Here is a 14,216-nt window from a genome sequence, read left to right on the forward strand (position 1 = left end):
AGAGGGGGGGTTGCAAAAAGGGTTGCACGTCACACATGGCCAGCTGGTGGGCTGATGTCCTGTAAAAAGTTGGATTGATGCTGCTCGAGATGCCGGTCGAGGGCCAGATGTGCCATGCAGAGGGCGCAGGGAAAAGTTGCAATGCTCTTCGCCATGGGACCCTCCTTTCTTTTCTACTGTACTGAGAAGTAGTAGGTAGATGGGTGTTGCAATTGATGGCCCCTCCAATGTCTGCCCAGGTGTGCCAAGGTGGGGGTGGGGAAGCAGACGGGGAACGTGGGGGTCTGCTCCACGAACAAGTCAATGAACTGACTCCGACTACTACTGGTAGATACTACTACTGTCACCTGTGGACAGCAGACTACTGCCATCTTTCCGAGAATCCCCATACGAAAAGTGCTGTAACCCTTTCGGTGGCAGACCATCTGCGTCCCTCCAGCTCGACTCGTCCGCCCAGCATGTCCAGCATGTCCAGCATGTCCAGGTGTGCACCCTTCCACAACACCAGTCGTCCAATGTTGGCCACAGTGGAAACACTTGAACTGTGGTACTGTGAGCTCCAGCTCCAAGCCGGAAGCCATTGACAAACGGTCCCTCTTAGCGCCCGACCGCCACGGCGACGCCGAGTCACATGACCAGATCTAAGCTTCGGCTCATCGTTTATCCGCTCCATCTGGCCCTGGGCGTCAACGGAGCCTCCGAGCGATCCACGCATCCACCAAGTCGAGGGGTGACTGAATGAGGCATGCCAAACCTGCCTGCCTTGGTCGCTGCTTTCTCTTGTACCCCATCGACGGGCCCTCTGCTCTCGTCTCCAGCATTATTCTGCGCTCTCTGTCGTTGAGCTTCACCCTTCAGCAAATCTCAACTGCAGCCCCAGGGCGGACCGTGCCCACCAAGCCCTATCAACCATCAGCACCACCAGCTCACTTCCAGCCCTCCCACTTCCGTCCACTCCCACCACCACGGCCGCCCTGCCCTTCACCTGTCGCTCGCTCCCACCCCTCCACTGCTCATAGCCGTACCTCTCCTTTCTGCCCTCCGTCTCATCGCCGGCTCCTCGGTCCCTCCCCATCTGCACCCTCCCGCCCCTTCGACGAGTCGCCCGACACCCCCAGTTCCCGCAAGCGCCGCCTCTGCACCACCTCGCATTCGACTCGGACGGCCGAATCGAAGCCCTTCTTGCTATCCGCACGCATAGTGAGCACCATATACTTGGTTCGATCCTTCTACGACGTAGCCCGTCTTTATCTCCTCGCCTTCAAAAACATCCCCCAAGTCCTCACTCGACGAGTGTTAGCATACTTCTGAGCTTCAGGACAGGGTCGTCGACAGACTCATTGCCAGCTTCGTCATGCCCCAGGCTCGCCTCAGTCCGACCTGAGGAGCCCCCCAATTACCGCCATTGGCTCACCGGTGAACTATGACAAGTGCCTCGCGACAGCGCTCCTCGTCCAACATCTCAAACGTCTCCGATAGAGGCCGTCGTGGTCCCCCGACTCCCCTTTCCGCGAATCGCTCTAATCTCGCCGTCCCCAGCGACCTCGCTCTCAACGACGTCCCAGGCCTGGGCTCGCCTTCGACCGCCCTCCTGACCCCTTCTGCCGGCATATCTTCGCCCTATTCTGTGTTGCCGTCCGCGACCGGCACCTATTCTACCAGCCCACGAGGGCGCGCCCACACCGTCGCCGACCCGAACCTGATCCAAAGGCAACCCGCCTACCTCCAAAGCGCCGCCATGCATCCCTACCTCCCGCCCCCTCCGCCACAGCCAACATCAACCCCTGGCTCCCACGCCGTCAATCTGCCCCCTCCACCCCCGAGGCCGGCGAACAACCTCACCAGCATCAACATCCCTCCCCCGCCTGGCACCTATGGCTGGGGCGCACCGCCTCGCCCATATCTCAGCAATACGCTCGCCAATACCCAGCCCCCAGGCTACAATCCGAGCCTCTATCAGAGCTATGGCGGGAACCTACCTCCGCCTCCTCCCAGCGCCCCTCCGCCACAGCAGACCCAGCAAGATGCGCAGCCTTTGACCTCTGCTACCTACATCCCAGACGGCAAATCTTTTGGCCCCGGCGTGGGCATCCCTCCCCTTCATACCTCCCGACAGTACCCAGACGGCGCTTACTTCAGGGACGACGCGCAGACCTACTCTGCGAGTACCGAAGCCTCCACGTCCGGTTTCCCTACCCCACAGGAGAATGGCCAATATGGCGCAGCTTCGGGCTACAGCGTCCCCCAAACCCCAGCCGGCCGCGCACATCTAAACATTCCCACCGACCGAGCCCAGAGCTACGATTCCCCGGGCCCACCAACCGCGACCCTGCAGAATCCAAACCCTCTTAGCCATGGCAGTGTCTACCACCGCGCCGACAGCGCCGGGACTACCCCGATATCGCCCCATGACGCCGCGCTTCAATGGCCCCCTGAGGTGGTGCAGATGTGGCTCGCCAAGAATGGATTCTCAAGGGACTGGCAAGAGACGTTCAAGACGCTTGACTTGTACGGCTCCAGGTTCCTCGAGATTGGCCGTGGCGTGGGTGGGAAGGGTAACGTCGCCATGATGCATCAGGTCATCTTCCCTCAGCTAGCGAAGCAATGCACCGCAAGCGGTGTGGGCTGGGATCAAGCACGCGAGAGAGACGAGGGCCGAAAACTGCGGAGGCTAGTGCGTGCCATCGTCGACGCTGGGAGCTCCGGCCCGGCCCGCGTGCCGCAACGCGCCGATACAGGCCTGACATTGACGAGTGCAGGGACCGAAGGCACCATGGAGAACTCTCCCTATATGAGTACCCGCATGGATTTCGGTTCGACCCCCACAACGGCTGGAGGCGGCGAGGACAGCCCCGGACTGCATGTGCTCAACTCGCCGGGCTCCAGCACGGCACCGCGACGAAGGTCGACCCAACGCAATTTCACGGTGCCTGGCCTTGGGCCCCCGCCCGAATACACCGAGACTGCAACAGGCAGAAGCCCCTTCTCCAAGGAAGTGCTACGGGATCTGGACTCCAAGACCAAAAAGCACAGCCCGAGCGCTTCGAGCGAGTTTGGCCCCTCATCCTTTGGCAATTATCGTGAGCAAATGAAACATGCAAGCCCCCAACACAGTCCTGGGCTCCAGGCTGCACGCTTAGCGACCAACGGGAACCAGCTCAGCGCCGCCATGGGTTCGTCAACGCAGCGGTACAGCTCTCACAACCGGGGCAATAGCTCCGAGTCCAACCTGTCCACTTTTGCTGCCGTGGGCTCCGGGCCACCCTCGGGTAGATCCTTTGACGGGAGGTCCGAAAGTCGGAATGACAACAGGAGGAATGGCTATGACGGTTCACGGCCGGGGACTAGCATGTCAAGACATGATAGTGCCGAGATTCCCACCAGCGGGAAGGAGCCGCACAAGGGATTTCTTGGATTCCTTCGCCGCGACAAGAAGAAGGAGGATTCCCCAGATGATACCAGCATGGAGTCCCCTACAAGCCCTGCGCATCCGCGACATCATGGGCTCTTTGGCAAGTCTGGTATGAACTCGAGCGAGACCTCGCTCAATGACCGGCCCGCTTCCCGACGTTCTGGACAGACGGATTCAGAGACGCGGTCCACTGCGCGAGGGAAAGGACATGCAAAGGATAGCGATCGCAAGTTCGCTTTCGTTACTCCGGATGGCTGGAACTACCGCTTGGTCGACATCACCGCTGCAACTTCGGCTACGATGATGAAGGAAATGATCTGTGAAGGGCTCGGGATTCCGTACCTCCCGGGGACGCAACTGCATCTGACCTCTCCGGGTCAGTTTGAACATGAAGATCCGCTTTCGGATTCGAAACTCATGAAGGCTCGATCGCAATGGGCAAATCGGTTCGGTGACTTGAAGATCTACCTCAGCACTCCCTCGTCGGTACCTCCCTCAGCTGGCTTGGGCGTATCGTTTGACGTACCAGCGTTAAAGCCAATCGATGAACCGACTTATGCTCGGCTGAACGCGGACTCGCAGCTCGACTCTCCTGATGCCAAATCGGGCGAATCCACACTCGTCCCGGATAAGAGTGGCGCGCTAAGGAGGCTTGCAGAACAAGAGCAGTTGACTCCAGAGGCCGTTGCCCAGCGCTTGAATGGCGGCAGGGCGGCAGAACCATCGTGGGCTACGGGTGATGATATCCCAGAAGCGGAACGGTTGCGCCTGCTTGACGCTGCAGCGGCAGAGCATCAGAGGGAGACGAAGCGGAAACAAGAAGCTTATCTGGCGTCGAAGAAGAAGCAGCTGGAACGCCCTTCGCCGGATCTTGATACTGATTCCTCCAAAAATATTGGTTACCATAGCCCAGGCGTGATCGATTTCGATAATCGTCGAGAATCACCGTATGAGGAGCACCGACGGTCCTTTGGGGATCGCCGGAAGAGCCAGCCGTTGGTACCATTGCGGGAGCCGCCCCCCGTGCCAAAGGAAGACTCCAATACCCTTCTCAAGGCTAACTCGCTGTCCAAGAATAAGAAGGATCGGACGTCATGGCCGGAAGGCGAGGAGCCCAAGCCCAAGGGGGATTCGGCCGACGAACCCTCCCTGCGGAAAGCCATACCCCAAGGGCCTACCGGCCTCGGCACCATCGCTGCAGCGATCATTGGCGCTGGCACCGTGGGTAGCTCCGTGGGAGCGGCGAACAAGGCGCCTCCCAAGCCTCCCCCCAAGGACAACATCCACGGCAACTCGCCGCAGAATGCCCGTCCGTCGCAGCGCATTTTGCAGGAGAGTGGATTTGGCCAAGCGTTTGCACCAGGTAGGAACAGTCCAGGTGGGTCTCCTCGCAGCCCCGGGTCCTTGACAATGAGTAAAGGCAATGTGCCGTTCAAGATTCCTGACTATGAGGAAGATGTTCCAGACGATGTTACGCTCGACCGACCGAACCTCACGCTCCGAATGCCTTCTGCGCCCAATCCCACGATCAGCAAGCTGAAGGAGGAAGAGAGATCCAGATCGCCCGATCTCAGCCCTCATTCTGCGCATCCTCCGCAATCAGAGCTCTCGCGAGAGCCATCGAGGGGTTCCGTGCATGGTCCCACAATTGATTTCGAGGAAACGCGAGTGTCGTTCCATTCCAGGTCGCCCATGGTACCCCCGACGGATTCAGACGACGACTCTGACGAGGGTTTGTTCGCTAAGCCTCTGGCGAAGTCGGGCCCAGCCGCCGTGCAAGCTCCTCTGGAGACGCCGGGCGACCTTCGAAGTAAACGACCGTCCCTCACGCTCAAGACGTCGAGGTCCAAAAACTCGCTCGATAAAGTGGCAGAGAGATCCGCCGACCACAGCGCTACAAGTGATGACAGGCCCTCGCAACCCAGCGATTTCAACCCGGAATCTGCGGCGTCGGCGACCTGGACGGACTCTCCCGATGAGAATGACCGATTTCTGCGGAGGGAGTCATTTGCCAGCGACCTATGGGCGAACCGTCCACCGCCAGAGGCACTCGTGCAGCATCTCGACGAGTTCTTTCCCAATGTCAATCTTGACCAGCCGGTGCTCGAAGATGATGCTCTCGATGCCGATGGAACAGCTGGAATGGCGACTGATCACCGTTCCATCACTCCCATGTCGTCTTTCGACGAGTCCCGGACGGTTGGACCGTCAGCCTTGAAGAGAGGAAATGGCGGGTTGCAGTCCATTGCTCAGCGGAATATGCGCAAATCCGGTGCAGGGCTTGGCCGAACCAAATCCATTCGTGAGGTGGTCAAGTCGCAATATCAGCCGCTTGAAAAGAAGCCGCTTCCTTCTGGGCCATATATGGGATCGCGTGTCGTGAGTCTCCAAAATGGCGGCGACATTGTGAGGAGGAAGTCGACAAAGATGTTCCATGCCAAGATTGAGCAGGTCAAGCCGCCCAGAGGATCTAGGCTGATCCAGCTGGAGACGATTCCCCAAGACCATCTGGCTCTGCCGCAGCGCCAGCCCACCTTCAAATGGATGAAGGGTCAATTGATCGGCAAGGGGACGTTTGGCCGTGTGTACCTGGGTATGAACATCACCACTGGTGAACTCATTGCTGTCAAACAAGTCGAGGTGAACCCCAAAGCCGCCGGTTCGGACAAGGATAAGATGAAGGAGCTGGTTAAGAGCCTGGATCAGGAGATCGACACCATGCAGCATCTGGATCATCCGAACATTGTGCAGTACCTCGGTTGCGAACGCAAGGAGTACAGCATCTCCATCTTCCTCGAGTACATCAGCGGTGGGTCGGTAGGGTCCTGCCTGCGCAAACACGGAAAGTTTGAGGAATGCGTCGTTAGCTCGCTCACCAGGCAGACCCTGAGCGGCCTCGCGTACCTACATCGAGAAGGTATTCTGCACCGTGACTTGAAAGCCGACAACATCCTGCTCGATCTCGACGGCACCTGCAAGATTTCCGATTTCGGCATTTCGAAGAAGACGGACAACATCTATGGAAACGACATCACGAACAGCATGCAAGGCTCCGTGTTCTGGATGGCCCCGGAGGTGATTCGTGCTCAGGGCCAGGGATACTCGGCCAAAGTCGACATCTGGTCGCTCGGGTGCGTGGTGCTGGAGATGTTCGCAGGGCGACGACCCTGGTCCAAGGAAGAAGCCATCGGCGCCATCTACAAGCTGGGCAGCCTGAATCAAGCACCACCGATACCCGAAGACGTCTCCCGTGTCATTGGCGTGGAGGGCTTGAGTTTCATGTACGATTGCTTTACGATGTAAGTGCTGCCACGGCGTTGCGTTTTGCGGAATTCTTTGATTGACCCTGAACAGTGATCCGGCCGAGCGTCCTACGGCAGAGACGTTGCTCAGGTCTCCCTTTTGCTTCTCCGATCCGAACTATAATTTCTTGGATACCGAGTTGTACGCCAAGATTCGGGGTGCTTTCCAGTGAGGTTCCTGATAACCTTTACGGAGCGCCACCCTTGTTTCGGCGAGCCGAGACTCTTTGCATCTCGCCGATGAGCAAGCACATTTGTTTTGCATATATACCCTGTTTTGCTCTTGATCTTCTTTGTTGCCTGTTTGACGATTCTGAAAAATATAATGTGCGTTGGAGAAGCCATGGTAGTAGGGATATTTACGACTATGATCTCGGCTGCGATTTTACTTGGTTTCGATGGTTCAGCGTGGCGTCTATGGGTTTGGGTTCGCGGCGGGGATAACTGGGACTGTTTCTGGATGCCTTGATCGCGTGGAGCGAGCGATGTGAGTGGAGATACCTTGACTGTTGTTGACGAGTGTAGTGTAGCGAGTGCATGTATGTATGTATGCATGTAAGTTGGATAGGCGCGGGGCGGCCTGAATGAATCGATGAGGTCTTGGGTGTTGCGATTTCTTGTAAAGAAGCGTGATGGGTGTGTGTGTGATGTGAATGTGACGTGATGATGATTGGCAAGACTTGGGACATTGGGGGGTTACGTAGTGGACAGGACAGCAGCGCGTTTTCCGGCCAACATGTTTTCTGGTCAAGATAGATCATGTCTGGTCGTGTTTTGAGGTTTTTATTTGGCCTTTATCACCACCGGATACTGTTTGCTCGAGCAGAAGTCTGTCTACTTGTATATTGGATCGTGGAGTCTATATCCCCCGTGTGTTATGCAATGCAGTGCTGCAACAGAAGCCGAAAAAGAATAGGGCTCGTCTCAAATGAAATCGATTCATTGCTCACTCAGCACATGAAGGCGTCGTCGAGTGCGCGCCCAAGCGTTGTCTAAAACCCCCCCAAAAAGGTGAAAACTTATTTGCGCACAGTACTAGCCTCAATTGTCAATTGATGTGACCGCATGGCATACAGCCGAATAGTTAGTCCATGACGAGATCATCATTATTCTGTCGTCCATATGTCAAACAGCGAGCATGTCCGGCTCCCATTTTTCCGTCCCTCCCGTTGCCCTACGAAGCAGGTCAGCAACGCCAGAGGGGGGTCACATAGCCCCAATACCCAGATGGTACCAAAAAACCTAGCCCAAACAAAAGCCGTGGTATAGTTCCCGAGAATTGCAAACCCCAAAAATTCAATCCCAAACTCCAGCAAGATGCCCCAGGCCCAAATGCAGACATTATCGTGCGACCCCAATCCGACTCCTCCAGGCATCCTCCATGGCCCAGCCCTCGTGCTGCCTGTAGTCATCGTGCAGGTAGGTCCGACTTGTATGGATCTTCAGCTCCGTCGTGCACACTATCCGGCCGGTTGCCGGATCTTGCTCGTATCGCGCCTCGTTCAAATCGTGTTCTTGCTCGGCCATCTCGGCGTCCCACTCTGCATACGGGGACGACATCGCCGATCGGGACGCTGGGGACGCGGGGAAGAGAGAGTCCTTCCGATGGACTGGATTGAGCTCCACAATGCCGCTGGTGCGATCTTTTGCGTCTGGCACCGTCTCCGCATATGCCGGCGGCGAGGAATCACGACTCTCGTGCGCGAGTCCCATGCGCTGCAGGAAGCGCCTGGCCAAGCTGCGGAGCGTGGGAGCGCAGGCAGCGATGAGCGATGTCTGCACTTCGAGGGAAGACAGGAGGCCGAGTAAAATGAGACTTCCACCTGCGTCCGAGCTCTTCATAAGACGACCGTTGACAATGGCCTTGCTCAATGAGAATGCCGAGGCCACGAGGCCCAGGGCCATCAGTACTCCGACCGTCGCTTTCTCGCACAGGGGTCGTCGGATCTTGTACAGAAAACTAAGCGGCATCAGACTGAAGACGACATCTGTCAAGACGTTGCAGACGGAGGACGAATAAATCATGGCCCAGTTCAACTCTTGCGTCCAGCATTTCTTACTCTTGATTCGGTTCTTGAAGTCCCACAAGGCTGAATATGGGATGCAGGCGAACAGTTGAACGAGTCCGACGAGGACAATCAGGAGGACATTAAGCGCGATCATCAGGTATATGACGGCTCTCAGAGGCTTCTGCTGCTGAAATCGAAGGAGCATGATGCCGATGCTTATCTTTACCAGGCCAGTCGACCAGGCCCAGAAGGGTACTGCGATGGCGCCCAGCATCGAGGTATATATTACGTCGTCGATATGACGAAGATGGGGAGGTTCGCTTGAAAATGCCCAGAGGTCGCATTTGTACCATAAACCAAAGGCAACCGTCATTAGAGACTGGATATGTCAGATGCGGACGCAGGCTCGATTGAAGGGCACCTACAAAGGCAAAACAAATTATATAGTCGTCCATGGAGAACCTCCAGATTGGACATGCTCGCGTGTATACTCTTGCGCAGAAGACAAGAACCGCGATGATCTGACAGACCAGAGAGACGATCAGATGCAGTGAGGCGAATTCGAAAGCCTTCTCAGTCATAGGGAGCATTTGATCCGGGGGCAACTGTTGGCGTGGAACCAGCAACTCCGGTAACTGAGGGCCTGCATGCCCAGGGAAAGCAGGCATGCTGAATGTATCGTCGGCATTCAACCTTCGCAGAATCAGAAGCTCACATGAGGTCGTTATGATGGGTTGGCCGCGTCGTCAACGTCGAAGAGACGGTTGTGTTCAGGTGGAGGTACGGTTACGTCCTCAGCTGCTGCGAACTCTCGGAGTCCCAAGCATGTGAGGGGCCTCCGGGGTTCGTAACCGGGAATGAACTTACTTTTCCACGCGGCCCATGTAGCAGTTATTAATGGCAGGGGTCTGTGCTATTGCGCTTTCGTACAGTTGACGTGCTGCCCAAACGGGGAAGCTGAAATGTTCCCCGGTAACCGCCGTGCATTCATTGGGCCGAAGATGGAACCAAGTCTACTTTGATGGAGTAGAGCCTACGGAGTACCACGAGGGCATATTGTGTACATGGAATTTGGGACAACTCTGCTGAGGGCTCTGGACATCGAATTGTCATGTGAGCGCAGCTTAGGAAAATGAGCCCCATCTGCAAGCTGTTGGTTTTGCCTGGTCCTACTGTGTAATTACACGGTCGGCAGAGTCGATTTCATCCGACACGTCGCGAGTGTGCAAGCCAAACACGGAGCGTGACGGCAAGGTTATCGAGTGAGGATTCGAGTCGCCTCTGGTAAAGTTTGTCGCACAGTGTCGCTCGTGACGAAAGCTCCTCTCATATGTGCTCGTTAGCGAAGCCACCTGCCACCGAATTGGACGCGCATTTATCCAGCACCAAGGATTGGGGCTGCCAGGCAAGGTATGGATGCACCCAGAGCCCAGTCTCTGGCGTGCTGGCGAGCCAAAGATAGCCTTCGAGGAGTGTATTCCCATCGCTCGTTGCAGAAGTACGCGACATGAGAGGGCCGATAGATTCGGATTTGCAAGCGATTCAGGACGGGGTACCAGAGCAAGTCGTCACCGCTCAAACAATGTGCGTGCGGGGAATCAAGCACCATTTTTGCCATCCAAGTTGTGCGCCTGGGTCTTGAAAATCACGATGGTCTGAGCTCGGGGTTCGTCCTGGTTCTCGGTAAGCCGTGATCAAGACGAGATCACATCCTCAGCTGAAGTCGTGTTTCTGAGCGGATTTTGTTCTCCATTGCAGTCGATAAAAGGCAAGCCATAGTCTCACAACGGCCTAGCAGCCGTTGTGTATCAGCTCGTCTCGTTGAAGTCATTGGCGCCATCCATGGGATCGACATCCGCGCTCCCGTCACCCCCTTGCCCACACTTGGCTCGACCAGGATTCGTTTCAAATGAGTAAGAAGGAAAAAGTAATGACGACCCTGTGTAGACTACTACCTCTTGGAGATGCCGGGGGAGTGGCTTTGAAAGTGTCGAGTTTCACATTTCGGATTCCTGGATGGTGAGGTAAGGAGCACAGGCTGCCGGATGCGGAGGTCGCGGTGAATCCATCGTATGCGAAGTATGGATAAGGCAGTGAGAGGCGATCGATGGGAGAGTTGACACCAAGATGATAAGTCAGAAGGAGGCCTTAGAGGGAAATACCCATTGCCCGCCCTGAGAGGCGGGAAGGGCTGGCCTCATATTATTTCACGAAACTCACACCAGCTGTCGACTATGGTACAGGTGAACGCTGATGAGGGGCTACCAATGCAATGAGAAGCGCCATCCAAAAGCAGGCACCCCTACTCTGACATGTTCAGACTCCGACGGTCGAACGGCCAATACCTCAAGGATATCCAGAAGCGCCGCCGATAGAGATCGGGTACGTTCAGGCTTCCAGTCAGTGAAGATGTTGGGAAGACGGCTGTCTCATCGTCCGGACGTGAAGCACGGCGTGGTCATGGTTTGGGCAACTGAAGCAATTAGACGCATGGCCACGGCAGATGGACACGCTACCCACTGAAGATGAATCTCCAAGCGCCGTGAAGAGTGACTGCATACAGTCTGGCGAACTCTCTAGAAGGCATCAATCATGGTTTCGGCAGCTTCTCACCCCGTCATACTCGTATCTTCCGCATGTGCGTGCCCCAGCGCTTGAAGAGCGCTCTTCAACCGGGCGATGCGCGCCTCCAGGTATTGGATCTCCTCCTCCTGATCCTCAATGGTGCGGTCCATGTCGGGCAGCGGCATGACCTTGTCGCGGGCGAGCAGTATCTTGCGCCTGATGGCGTTCGCTTCGGCGGTGAGCTGCTGGATCTCAATAGGTCCGTCTCTGTCGCTGGTCTGCTGGCTAGGCGTAGCGGCGGGAAGGGAGGGCGGGGCGGTCAGACGTGTGAGCAGCCTGTGTAGGTCTGGGAGGAAGTCGAAGTCTGCTGGAGGAGGCATGGCTGGTACGGACGGCAGGGAAGGGTGCATTGTTTGGGCTGGAGTTGCGGCGCCAGTGGGCGGTTGTGAGGCACGCGCGGAATGCGGTGCAAGAGGGGTGGCGGGTCCGGACATTCTGCGTGAAGAGGAGTATGGGCGGTGGTATACCCGGTTCAGCGTGCGGTTGTGGGAGAAGAAAAGAGAAAGGATGTTTTCAGAGCATGAGGCCGATACACAAGGAGCGGGAGACAGCCCGATTGGTTTCGCAGAGCTGTGTGTTACGATGCGGCGGGTGCTTGCAGCAGGATTGCAGCAGGGTTACGATGGACCACGGGGGTCGTTTTCGTCCTCAGCTGTCTATGGTCTCCGGGGCTCTTGCGTATGCCGCGGAGTTGGGCGAGTGAGAGTGCGCGTGCGCGTGGGAGAAAGAGTGGGAGGAAGAATGGGAGAGTGGGAGAGTGAAAGGGGAGCTTCGGGAAGTGACGTTTCCCAAGCTTTTTAGCAGCGGACCCTGGCAAGCACCCCGCAGCCCCTCCATAGATCAATCCCATCCCGTCACTTCAGCTAGCCCTCGTACAAGATTTTTCTGTTGCTTCTCGTTGCTGCATACACAGTACAGCTTCTGATCCTCTGCATCAGCCTATAGAGTTCTCATTCTCCTCAATTGGCACAAAGCAGCATGGTGAACGTCGACCACAAGGCCGTCCTCATCGTCATCGATGGGTGGGGTGTTGCCAGCGAAAATTCCCCCAAGGAGGGCGATGCCATCCTCGCGGCCGATACCCCATGCATGGACGACTTCGCAAGACAAGGATCCAAGACCGCCCAGGGCTACACCGAGCTGGAGGCTTCCTCCCTCGCCGTCGGTCTCCCCGACGGCCTGATGGGTAACAGCGAAGTCGGCCATCTGAACATCGGCGCCGGAAGAGTCGTCTGGCAGGACGTGGTCCGCATCGACCAGACCATCAAGAATGGAAAGCTGGGAGAAGTCCAGAACATCCGAGAGTCGTTCAGCCGTGCAAAGAACGGAAACGGAAGGCTGCACCTCTGTGGGTTGGTCTCGGACGGCGGCGTTCACTCGCATATCAACCATCTCATCGCTCTGCTGAAGGTTGCGAAAAGCATGGGCGTGCCCCATGTCTTCGTCCACTTCTTTGGCGATGGCCGAGACACGGATCCCAAGTCGGCCGCTGGCTATATGGAGGATTTGCTCAAGGCCATCAAGGAGATTGGCATTGGAGAGATCGCGACTGTCGTGGGCCGGTACTACATCATGGACCGTGACAAGAGGTGGGACCGCGTCGAGATCGGCCTCAAGGGCCTTGTGACGGGAGAGGGCGAAGAAAGCGAGGACCCCGTAGCAACCATCAGGGCGAGATATGAGAAGGAAGAGAACGACGAGTTCTTGAAGCCCATCATCGTGGGCGGCAAGGAGCGCAGAATCCAGGGTGGGTCCTTCCGCTCATGCGGAGGAGAAGCAACGCCAAATTAACGTATTTTCAGACGGCGACACTGTCTTCTCCTTCAACTACCGTTCCGACCGTGTCCGCGAATTCACTCAGCTCCTGGGCGGCTTCGATCGTTCCCCCAAGCCGGATTTCCCTTACCCCAAGGACATCCACCTGACGACCATGACGCAGTACAACGTCAAGTTCCCCTACCCCATTGCTTTCCCGCCCCAGAAGATGGATAACGTTCTCGCCGAGTGGCTTGCCAAGCAAGGCCTCAAGCAGTGCCACGTTGCTGAGACGGAGAAGTACGCTCACGTCACCTTTTTCTTCAACGGCGGTGTGGAGAAGCAGTTCGAGAACGAGGAGCGAGACATGATTGCCTCGCCCAAAGTGGCGACGTACGACTTGCAGCCCAAGATGAGCGCCATGGCTGTGGCGGAGAAACTGTGCGAGAGGATCAAGGAGGGCAAGTTTGAGTTCTTGATGAACAACTTTGCTCCGCCAGACATGGTGGGCCACACTGGCGTGTACGAGGCTGCCATTGAAGGTGTCGCCGAGACGGATAGGGCCATCAAGAGGATATATGAGCAGTGCAAGGAGAGCGGCTACATTCTCTTCGTCACCGCCGATCACGGGTAGGTTGGCCTGGGCCATGTCGCAAACGCCGGTGCTAACTGCGAGACAGCAACGCTGAAGAGATGCTCAATGAAGAGGGCAAGCCCAAGACGTCGCACACGACCAACAAGGTCCCCTTCGTCATGGCCAATGCACCAGAGTCTTGGAGCTTGAAGAAGACGGACGGTGTGCTGGGCGATGTTGCTCCCACCGTTCTGGCCGCCATGGGTCTGCCTCAACCGGAAGAGATGGACGGCCACAGCCTGCTGGTCAAGTCGTAGGGGCCATCTAGTCTGCCACTGTATTCACTTCTTCGATTCATGGCTGTGTGTTTGATGATTAGACGGTTGTTGTATACCTTTGGATAGAAAACGCAGATAGAAGCATTATGAGCCTATGGATGGTTACCGGTATTCCTTTCTTTTTGCCGCCAACTCCTCTCTCGTGTTGATTGTGAAACATCAGTTCAAACATAACTTCTAAGATGTCGTCCTAGACGATGT

General features: G+C 56.6%; 4 protein-coding genes across 4 annotated transcripts; 2 read left to right on the forward strand and 2 right to left on the reverse strand.

Annotated features, from left to right (window-relative positions):
* Positions 1 to 1,609: 1,609 nt before the first annotated feature.
* EI97DRAFT_249948 (Pkinase-domain-containing protein) lies at positions 1,610 to 6,983 on the forward strand. Its single transcript, XM_033794130.1, has 3 exons — positions 1,610 to 4,790; positions 4,878 to 6,711; positions 6,767 to 6,983. Exons 1-3 carry the CDS (start codon positions 1,739 to 1,741, stop codon positions 6,885 to 6,887), a joined length of 5,007 nt encoding a protein of 1,668 aa, XP_033655827.1. The 5' UTR covers positions 1,610 to 1,738; the 3' UTR covers positions 6,888 to 6,983.
* A 1,072-nt stretch (positions 6,984 to 8,055) lies between these two features.
* On the reverse strand, positions 8,056 to 9,391 carry EI97DRAFT_456711 (uncharacterized protein; the record flags this gene model as incomplete). The annotated part of the gene is made up of 2 exons (XM_033800753.1): positions 8,056 to 9,102; positions 9,149 to 9,391. The coding sequence occupies 2 exons, from the start codon at positions 9,389 to 9,391 to the stop codon at positions 8,056 to 8,058; spliced, it is 1,290 nt and encodes a 429-aa protein (XP_033655828.1).
* A 1,941-nt stretch (positions 9,392 to 11,332) lies between these two features.
* Positions 11,333 to 11,782, reverse strand: EI97DRAFT_440788 (uncharacterized protein; the record flags this gene model as incomplete). The annotated part of the gene is made up of 1 exon (XM_033799660.1): positions 11,333 to 11,782. One exon carries the CDS (start codon positions 11,780 to 11,782, stop codon positions 11,333 to 11,335), a length of 450 nt encoding a protein of 149 aa, XP_033655829.1.
* A 423-nt stretch (positions 11,783 to 12,205) lies between these two features.
* EI97DRAFT_431543 (uncharacterized protein) lies at positions 12,206 to 14,126 on the forward strand. The gene is made up of 3 exons (XM_033797963.1): positions 12,206 to 13,095; positions 13,151 to 13,733; positions 13,784 to 14,126. The coding sequence occupies exons 1-3, from the start codon at positions 12,327 to 12,329 to the stop codon at positions 13,992 to 13,994; spliced, it is 1,563 nt and encodes a 520-aa protein (XP_033655830.1). The 5' UTR covers positions 12,206 to 12,326; the 3' UTR covers positions 13,995 to 14,126.
* Positions 14,127 to 14,216: the final 90 nt, after the last annotated feature.

The sequence above is a fragment of the Westerdykella ornata genome (assembly GCF_010094085.1).
Source record: "Westerdykella ornata strain CBS 379.55 unplaced genomic scaffold EI97scaffold_5, whole genome shotgun sequence".
Classification (NCBI taxonomy): Eukaryota; Fungi; Ascomycota; class Dothideomycetes; order Pleosporales; family Sporormiaceae; genus Westerdykella; species Westerdykella ornata.

What these genes read in the sequence shown, in the direction of transcription:
- EI97DRAFT_249948 (XM_033794130.1), top strand. Translation starts at nt 1,739, where the DNA reads ATGCATCCCTACCTCCCGCCCCCTCCGCCACAGCCAACATCAACCCCT. An exon ending in ACCAGGTAGGAACAGTCCAG is followed by an intron (nt 4,791 to 4,877) that starts GTGGGTCTCCTC and finishes AAGATGTTCCAG; the next exon opens with ACGATGTTACGCTCGACCGA. An exon ending in ATGTACGATTGCTTTACGAT is followed by an intron (nt 6,712 to 6,766) that starts GTAAGTGCTGCC and finishes GACCCTGAACAG; the next exon opens with TGATCCGGCCGAGCGTCCTA.
- EI97DRAFT_431543 (XM_033797963.1), top strand. Translation starts at nt 12,327, where the DNA reads ATGGTGAACGTCGACCACAAGGCCGTCCTCATCGTCATCGATGGGTGG. An exon ending in CAAGGAGCGCAGAATCCAGG is followed by an intron (nt 13,096 to 13,150) that starts GTGGGTCCTTCC and finishes ACGTATTTTCAG; the next exon opens with ACGGCGACACTGTCTTCTCC. An exon ending in TTCGTCACCGCCGATCACGG is followed by an intron (nt 13,734 to 13,783) that starts GTAGGTTGGCCT and finishes ACTGCGAGACAG; the next exon opens with CAACGCTGAAGAGATGCTCA.